This window comes from Euleptes europaea, chromosome 17, assembly GCF_029931775.1.
Source record: "Euleptes europaea isolate rEulEur1 chromosome 17, rEulEur1.hap1, whole genome shotgun sequence".
Lineage (NCBI taxonomy): Eukaryota > Metazoa > Chordata > Lepidosauria > Squamata > Sphaerodactylidae > Euleptes > Euleptes europaea.
The window spans coordinates 37,275,203-37,284,712 of record NC_079328.1 but is presented as its reverse complement, the minus strand read 5'-3'; the positions used below and the strand labels follow the sequence as shown (position 1 = coordinate 37,284,712).

The 9,510-nt window shown below is 46.5% G+C and overlaps 1 protein-coding gene across 1 annotated transcript; it reads left to right on the top strand.

The window, feature by feature from the left end:
* The first annotated feature begins 606 nt into the window (after positions 1–606).
* Positions 607–9,294, top strand: PDCD5 (programmed cell death 5). The gene is made up of 6 exons (XM_056862564.1): positions 607–702; positions 6,334–6,374; positions 7,498–7,559; positions 7,887–7,978; positions 8,868–8,939; positions 9,079–9,294. Exons 1-6 carry the CDS (start codon positions 637–639, stop codon positions 9,124–9,126), a joined length of 381 nt encoding a protein of 126 aa, XP_056718542.1. The 5' UTR covers positions 607–636; the 3' UTR covers positions 9,127–9,294.
* Positions 9,295–9,510: the final 216 nt, after the last annotated feature.

Here is a 9,510-nt window from a genome sequence, read left to right as displayed (position 1 = left end):
AGGCCTTGCATTCATGGCTCATGACCGAGGCTGATTTCTCCACGCCCATCTCTCCCCTGGACATCACAGACTCTTCTGCAGACCACACCTCATCCCATCACGCCTGCTGTTCACATTTACATACTGTTAACATTTACATACTAATGCTTGTCTGAATTCACTCTCCTCTACTTAAAGACAGATGGACTCACATTCTAGCTGTATCTGAAGAAGTGAGCTGTGGCTCACGAAAGCTCATAACCCTGCCAGAAAATATTTTCGTTAGTCTTTAAGGTGCTACTGGACTCTTGCCCTTTTCCAATAATAATATAAGAAGTCATTATCATCGTAATAGCAATAATAATAATAAGGACGATCCATCAACCTCGCCTCCTTCGCAACTGCCTTTGGAGTCTGATGGGACGCTAGCCGGCGCTCGTTTGCTTCAGCCTAGCCAGCCATCGGGGCGTCGGCGTTGGACTGGCGGGGTCTGCCCGACTGGGAGCGTATTCCGCGCAGGCGCGCTGAGGAAGGGGCGGTCCCTGTCAGGCGCTGGGGAAGAGGAGCGGCCCCCTCCCCCCTTCCTTTCGGCCGTCGCGCTCGGCGGCGTCTTGGCCCCGCCCCCCTCCCCGCGGGGCCTCCGGACTCGGCGCGGCGATGGCGGACGACGAGCTGGAGGCGCTGCGGAAGCAGAGGATGGCCGAGCTGCAGGCCAAACACGGGGTGAGGAAGGGCCGGGGGGGGCCCCTTCCATCCTCCCCTCCCTCCCCTCCCTCCCACGCCCCGTCATGCCCCGGGGCTCGGGCCTCGCTCCCCCCTTTCCCCCCTCCCCTTAGTCCAGGCCAGGCTGTGGCCGAGGTGGATGGGCTGTACCACTTCACGCTGGACCCGGGGGGGGGGATAGGATTGGAAGGAGGGCGCACGTGATTCTAAGGACGGGGATTCTCTTCTTTGGGACAGCAAGGTAGACTTCCCCTTACTATGGAAGATCCACTGATTTAGCAATTTGTAATAATCTTTTTTCCCCCCCTTTCTGTAAATTTATTGGAATGTATTCGGACAGCCAGGGAATAGCTCGTTGCTGGGCGGGGTATCTCGATGTGTCTGTGTGGTAGTCATTGGGGCAAGAGTCGCAGAGGGTTACAGTGAACCATCACCAGAACTGGGTGAAAGTGTTACTGGACTGCCGCCTCTCTGTCTGTAATACAATCAGATATGCCCTAAATGTCTTTTTTTTTAATTAAAATTTTTATTTTTCCAAATCATTATACATTCCAGTTCACGTAACAAAAAGTATAATTCTTTAACTCCCCCTCTCCCCTCCTCTGACCCCTTATTTAACATTCTCTCTCTCTTTGTATTATTTATCTAATTCAATTATACCAAAAACATCCATGTCTAATACATCCACTCTGAATTAGATCAAAATATGTTTCTTAATATCACACTTAAGTTCATTTCTACAATAATTTGTCCATGCCTCCCATTCTTTTGCAAATTCATTGTTATCTTTTTGATTTATCAACGCCGAAAGTTTTGCCATTTCTACTAATTCCATCATTTTTTCAATCCACTCCGATTTATTTGGTATATCCGTCATTTTCCATCTCCTAGCGTATACCATTCTGGTGGCAGTAGTGAGATATGCCCTAAATGTCGATGGGCTGTCATATCTTGAATTTGGATAAATACCCCTTCCTCATTGGTTCTTGTAGGTTATCCGGGCTATGTGACCGTGGTCTTGGTATTTTCTTTCCTGACGTTTCGCCAGCAGCTGTGGCAGGCATCTTCAGAGGAGTAACACTGAAGGACAGAAAATACCAAGAAAAGAAAATACCAAGACCACGGTTACACAGCCCAGATAACCTACAAGAACCAATGAACTCTGACCGTGAAAGCCTTCGACAATATCCCTTCCTCAGTATGATCGGGACTCAGAGATTTCTGCCCATTAGGGCCTCTGGGTCGCAGCTGCTCCAAATAAATAACTGTTTTCTTTCCTGACGTTTCGCCAGCAGCTGTGGTAGGCATCTTCAGAGGAGTAACACTGAAGGACAGTGTCTCTCAGTGTCAGGTGTGTAGGAAGAGTAATATATAGTCAGAAAGGGGTTGGGTTGAGCTGAATCATTGTCCTGCAAAAAGTATCAAAGGTAATGTGCTAGTCATTGCCCTTTGATACTTTTTGCAGGACAATGATTCAGCTCTGAAGATGCCTGCCACAGCTGCTGGCGAAACGTCAGGAAAGAAAATACCAAGACCATGGTTACACAGCCCGGATAACCTACAAGAACCAATGAACTCTGACCGTGAAAGCCTTCAATAATATTTTAAATAACTGTTTCTTGAAACAATGGTCTTGGTTCTCTCCCCCCCCCCGAACCCCGGTTTACCGCAACATCTTTTTTTTAAACCCTGCTCTTAGAAAACTAGCCTTTCAGGGAGACAGCTAGGCTTCCCCACGCTGTTCCTGACTTATAGCCTGGCTCATACCCTGCCAGAAAGTTTGTTAGTGTTTAAGGTGCTACTGGGCTCTTGCTGTTCTCTACTGCAAGTGACAGTCTAACACAGCTACCCTTCGGGATCGACCTGAAACCCTAGTTTTTTTGTGGGTAGGGGAGGAGCTTACTCCAGGCCAGGCTGTGGCCGAGGTGGATGGGTTGTACTACTTCATGCTGGGGGGGGGGGGCGCACGGGATTCGGACGGGCATTCTTTTATTTTTTCAAACCCTGCTCTTAGAAAACTAGCCTGTCAGGGAGACAGCTAGGCTTCCCCACTCTGTTCCTGAGTCATACCCTGGCTCACACCCTGCAGAAATGTTGTTAAGTCTTTAGGATGCAACTGGGAGGGGCTGTGGCTCAGTGGTAGAGCATCTGCTTTGCATGCAGAAGGTCCCAGGTTCAATCCCCAGCATCTCTGTTTAAAGGGACTAGGCAAGTGGGTGATGTGAAAGACCTCTGCCTGAGACCCTGGAGAGCCACTGATGGTCAGAATAGACAATACTGACTTCTATGGACCAAGGGTCTGATTCAGTATAAGGCAGCTTATATGTATGTATGTGACTTGCTCTTTTCTACTGCTAGCGACAGACTAATATGGCTACCCATCGTGATCAGACTTGACACCCTAGTTTTCTATGGGCAGGGGAGGAGCCTATCGAGGTGGGCTGTGAGGAAGAAGGCTGGGCTAGAATCCTCCTCCCTGGTGTGGAGCTGATTGACTCTCCCCCCCCTCCATACGCACACACATGCATACACCAATTCCCTTTATGCAGAAAACTATAGCAAATTGGTGTGTCGAAGAGAAGGCAAGGCTAGGATCCTCCTCCTTTCCCGTGAGCAAGGAATTTGTATGTGGAAGCCTTCATAACTGGCAGAAGGCTAAGCTTGCAACCTTACACCAGGACAGTTCAGTGGTTAGCACCGGGCTAGGATCTGGGAGACCCAGTTCTGAATCTGCAGAAGTTCACTGGCTGACCTTGGGCAATCACTCTTAACCTAATCTACCTCAAAGGGTTGTTGTGAGGATGAAAACCAGAAAGGGGGGGAGATGTTTATAAGCTGCTTTGGGTCCCTGTTGAAGAGAAAAGGGGGGATAGATATCTAAATAAGTAAATTGTTCTACCTGGTATGGAATTGAATGAATTTTTTCCCATGTAGCAGAAATTGTTTAACGTAGAACACCAGATGTCAAGGCAAAGATTACTCCCTTGTGTACAAAAACAGCTTATTCCACATGGAAATACATTGCGTGAAAACGAGTTCTACCCTTGCTTTCTCTCTGGCATGCTAGTTGTTGTTTTTTGGGGGGGGAGATATTATGGAAAAGCATTCTGTGTGAGCCCCTAATTGCAAACAAAAGTGATACTGTCCAGATGCAGGTTTACTACTTTAGTGCCCCCCTCCCCGCTTCAAAAAGTCAGATTTGGCAGCTCTGATTCCGGACCCACCTATCTGGAAAGCTCATTTTAATGAAGGGTTTTATGATCAGGCCTGGAGTACAGTTTACCAGTTAGCAGTCTGTGGGCCACACCCAGCCCGATTAGGGGTATTCCATGCTTTCAATTGTCTGCTGCCCATCTCATCGCCAAGTGAGGGTGGAGAGCAGAGTCTGTGGACAAGGGGCTGGTCAGCGCTGTCCATCGAGATGGGGACTTTTGTCCACCCACCCTCCATCCCTTCTTAAGAATGGCTATCAAAGCTATTCATCGGTCTTGGTGTATATCAACAGAGGCATCCAAATTGCAAGATGGCATAGCCCTCTTCAAGTACTTGAAGGGCTGTCATATAGAGGATGGTGCTGAGTTGTTTTCGCTTGCCCCAGAAGGTTGGATCAGAACCAACGGGTTAAAATTAAATCAAAAGAGTTTCCGTCTAGACATTAGGAAGAATTTTCTATCAGAGCAGTTCCTCAGCAGAACAGGCTTCCTCGGTAGGTGGTAAGCTCTCCTTCCCTGGAGGTTTTTAAGCAGAGGCTACATGGCCAACTGTCAGCAATGCTGATTCTATGACCTTAAGCAGATGATGAGAGGGAAGGCATCTTGGCTATCTTCTGGGCATGGAGTAGGGGTCACAGGGGGTGTGGGGGGAGGGGTGAATTTCCTGCATTGTGCGGGGGGTTGGACTAGATGACCCTTGTGGTCCCTTCCAACTCTATGATTCTGTAGTCCCGCTGTACACCTCATTGGTCAGGCTGCATGTAGAGTACTTTGTGCAGTTCTGGAGACCTGACTTCACAGAGGCTGTGGACAGAATGGATCGGGTGCAGAGGAGAGCGACGAGGATGATCAGGGGCCTGGATATCAAGCCCTGTGAGGAAAGGCCGAGGGATTTGGGAATGTTCAGTCTGGAGAAGAAGAGGTTGAGGGGGGTACATGATTGCTCTCTTTTAAGTATATTAAAGGCTGTCACTTAGAGGAGGGCGGGGAGCTGTTCCTGTTGGCAGCAGAGGAGAGGACTCGAAATAATGGCTTTAGATTACAGGCCGAAAGGAACCAGCTGGATATTAGGAAACTTTTTTTTCACAGTAAGAGTAGTTCAGACAGTGGAATTGGCTGCCTGGGGAGGTAGTGAGCTCCCCCTCGCTGGCAGTCTTCAAGCAGCGTCTGGATGAACTCTTGTCAGGGATGCTCTAGGCTAGGCTGATCCTGCATGGGGCAGGGGGTTAGACTAGATGGCCTGTGTGGCCCGTTCCTACTCTATGATTCTATGACCAAGAATCTTGAGCAGTGGCCTTCAGTCTTTCCAGACCTGGGACTCACCTGTAATCCCCAGGCAACATGGGGCCCACTGACTTGCCGGAATGTGACATCAGTCATGTGACAGGAAGAGGGGTAGCCGCTATTAGGACCAACAGTGTCAAGGCCAGCACCATGGACAGCGGACAGAGACTCCAACACAGGCGGTGGGAGGGAGTACTGTAGTAAGGAGCAAGGCAAGGGTCACAACTGTGGGGGGGTTCTTCGCCACCAGGGTGTGACCTTGCCCTCCTGCTGTTAACTCTCAGCGTGCCCAAGACAGGACAAGAGGCACGGCACCCATGCTTTGTAGCAGCAAGGTTTTCCTAAAGTAGCAAAAAGAAATTTGGGGGCTCTTTGGGGCCTCTCAACCCAACTAGCGGGGCTCTGTGACCACTGATCTAGAGGTAAAAACAAATGCACTAAAGTGTTCTAGGTTGGAAGGAGAGTTGTTTTGTTTGTTCACACCTGATAATTTGCGGCCTAAAAGGAAAACCTAGAACATCTATCAACTTTTCTGCCTAAGTACCTGGGAGCAATTCTTTCACATTGCAGGTGACATGCTTTTTTTTGGGTGTTGCCATTAAGGAAAGGAACTTTCTTTTGTTTGTGGCTCAAAAAGTTCTTTATTGACTGGTAGATATTTCTGCGTAGCCTGAAACTTGTATACTTCTGAGCAAACAGAAATTGACCAGTGCAATATGGGCTGTGCGTTTATTGAGCTGTTATTATAATGGAGCTTATAATGATGTCTGCATGTCATTGTGCCCTGACCTGAATGTGCCAGGATAGCCTGATAATCAGATCTCAGAAGCTAAGCAGGATTGGCCCTGGTTAGTACTTGGATGGGAGACCACCAAGGAATACCAGGATCGCTATGCAGAGGCCAGCAATGGCAAAGCACCTCTGTTAGTCTCTTGTTTTGGAAACCCCACTGGGTTGCCATAAGTCAGCGGAGACTTGACGGCACTTTACATGCTCACGTCCTTGCAAACCTGAGGTTGTAATGATGTCTCCTTGTCGTTGCATACTTTCACGAAAACTTAAAATTAAACTCTCTCCCATTGTGGTACTGGGTTTGCTATTAAAACAGCTTCTGTTTTTGTTTCTAAACTTTTAGGATCCCTCTGCTGACACTTCACAACAAGAAGCAAAACAAAGGTATGGGCTGCTGCTGTTACACATACTGGAACATGTGGTCTATAAACCTGAATGCATTTACATGTGTGAGAGATTTAGTACTGAGCCATAAATAATTTTAGGCCCGCTTCTGAGCTGAATGGGTAGTTTCCATTCAGTTAATAATCAATTAGTTTGCTCCTAAGTTATGAGGTGAGGGGTCTGGAGACCAAGTCCTATGAGGAAAGGTTGAAGGAGCTGGGTATGTTTAGCCTGAGGAGGAGAAGACTGAGAGGGGATATGATAACCATCTTCAAATACTTGAAGGGCTGTCATATAGAGGAGGGTGCTGAGTTGTTTTCTGTTGCCCTAGAAAGTCGGACCAGAACCAACGGGTTGAAATTAAACCAAAAGAGTTTCCGTCTAGACATTAGGAAGGATTTTCTAACAGAGCGGTTCCTCAGTGGAACAGACTTCCTCGGGAGGTGGTATGCGCTCCTTCCCTGGAGGTTTTTAAGCAGAGGCTAGATAGCCATCTGTCAGCAATGCTGATTCTATGACCTTAGGCAGATCATGAGAGGGAGGACATCTTGGCCATCTTCTGGGCATGGAGTAGGGGTCACTGGGGGTGGGTGGTGGGGGTGGTAATTGTGAATTTCCTGCATTGTGCAGGGGGTTGGACTAGATGACCCTGTTGGTCCCTTCCAACTCTGTGATTCTATGAGTCTCCCCCATGAATGCCGTTTTACAGGGCAGGGGATGGGGCAGGATTGGACACTGACATTAAAATCTATTATTCAGATCCAGCTCTTTGCAGAAGTCAACAGTATTAAACTTTATTTTTTAAAATAATGGCAGGGTTCCAATCCTAAAGGATAAGAGGAATTCACTGAATTTCTTATCCTGCTGAGGGAATTCGGGGTGGAGGGATACATTCACTGTTCAGGAATCTGAGCTACAAGAACAGCTAGCTGTTCAGATTGTGGTTTGGGGTGTGTGAACAGTTTTGATATCTAACTTGGTGCTTTGCTGATTCACAAAGACAATACCTACAATAATGGGTATATTTGTTGCATGCAGATTGTAAACACGAAGCTGTTTGTGGTTGCCTCGCTCTGTGCTCTTAAGTCCCTGTAATTTTCCTATGTTTCTTTTGTTATTAAAGGGAAGCAGAAATGAGGAATAACATTTTGGCTCAGGTTTTGGATCAGGCAGCTCGTGCCAGATGTAAGCATGCATGTTATCTTCTGCTTGGCTTCTGGAACCCTTTTTAGCCCTTCCCTGAACCAAAATCTTCTTTCAAGACATACAAGGTTTTCTCCAGTGGAAAAGAAAGAGGGCAGTGCTGACAGCACACTTCACTTAATTGGGTTTCATAAACACTTGGTTTGTCAGAGGCAGTGCAATAAATCTAAAACTAATAGCAAATATACACGCCACGTTTTTAGTTCAGGATCCCCTTCCCTCACAATGGCATGAATCAACTTCTCTGGAGACTATTCCCTGTCCATTTTTTTTTAAATCACAAAATACCTGTGTGTTTTTTCCTTGCAGTGAGTAATTTAGCGCTCGTAAAGCCAGAAAAGGCAAAAGCGGTTGAGAACTATCTCATACAGATGGCAAGGTTTGGACAGTTAGGTGGGAAGGTAATTTTTATTCTGTTCTATTTTATTGTTTATTATGCTTCCATAATGAAACGTATCTTGGAAATATCAAATTCGTGAAGGGATGGATTTAAAGATCAGTCAAAACTCCACGGTCAGAGGCACAATATCTTGACTACTAGAGGCTTCTTTAGAGGTTGGCTGTTGATGAAAATAGAATGCGAGACTAGGTAGACCTTGGTGTGATCTTGCAGGGCAGGATATCCGGCAGCCCTATACATTCTAGAAAAAAGCTGGGCCAAAGACTTTTAAAAAATTGTTCACTGTTAGCCTTCAGCATCTCTGCAGTCGTTTTTAAATCATTCTCCTTTTGTTTGGTTTTAAAATAAAAGCAAATTGTTACAAAATATTTAGACATTTGGAGGATATGAGCTTTTATGGTGCCACTCTACATTTGCAAGCAGGCTGTGGGCTTCCACTGCTGCTCTTTGTTGGATGGGAAAATAGCACCTTGGTACAACGTGCCCTGACCTGGATGGCCCAGGCTAGCCTGATCTCGTCAGATCTCAGAAGCCAAGCAGGGTCAGCCCTGGTTAGTATTTGGATGGGAGACCACCAAGGAAGTCCAGGGTTGCTATGCAGAGGAAGGCACTGGCAAACCACCTCTGTTAGTCTCTTGACATGAAACCCCCAAAAGGGGTCGCCATAAGTCAGCTGCGACTTGAAGGCACTTTATACACACACACACACGCAACGTGAACTGCTCCTTGGTGCTGTTGAGCCTTTCTAAGATTCCAAATAATGCAGAAGGAAACTTACAAAGGCGTCATTCTTCCGTTCCCAGGGAGCAGCAAGGAACAGATGCCATGTAAACTATTTTTCCAAACTGCTCTTCTTATTCCTGCATTAGGTTTTTTGTTTGTTTCTTTAGGTATCAGATCAAGGATTGATAGAAATACTTGAAAAAGTGAGTCAGCAAACTGAAAAGAAAACGACAGTAAAGGTAAGAGACCTTAAAATTTAAAGCCTGTTTGGAAATGGTACATAAACCTCCTCCAGGGGCAAGTGGGTGGCTGAGGATAAGAGTACAATGCTTGCATTTTTGTGTTAATCTGCACTGTAACACCCCCCACCCCCCCCAGTTCAACAGAAGAAAAGTATTGGATTCTGATGAGGAGGAAGATGACTGAAATACAAAGATGGTTGCCGACTGCAAATCATCCGGAAGATGTCGAGGAAAGTATTCTGTCCTGACTGAAGCATAAATTAAACGTTTACACAGTTTTTCTGTACACTTTTTTTTTTTTTACACAAAGGGAAAACAAATTATCTCTATATAATAAAATGAAGTGAAATGGTTTTCTTAGGGTCATTTTTATGTCAAACGCTGAGAGGATTTGTGGACCGTCTCCAGGGCTTCGGCTTTCTTTTTGACGTTACGTAGCAAACACCACACACACACACACACACACTGTCTTTGGCACCTATAAGCAGTTTGCTTCTACCATCATCTGGTGCACCATACCTGGGTGGGGAGTGAAAGATTCTGGGTCGCAAACATTTTAGTACAGTTA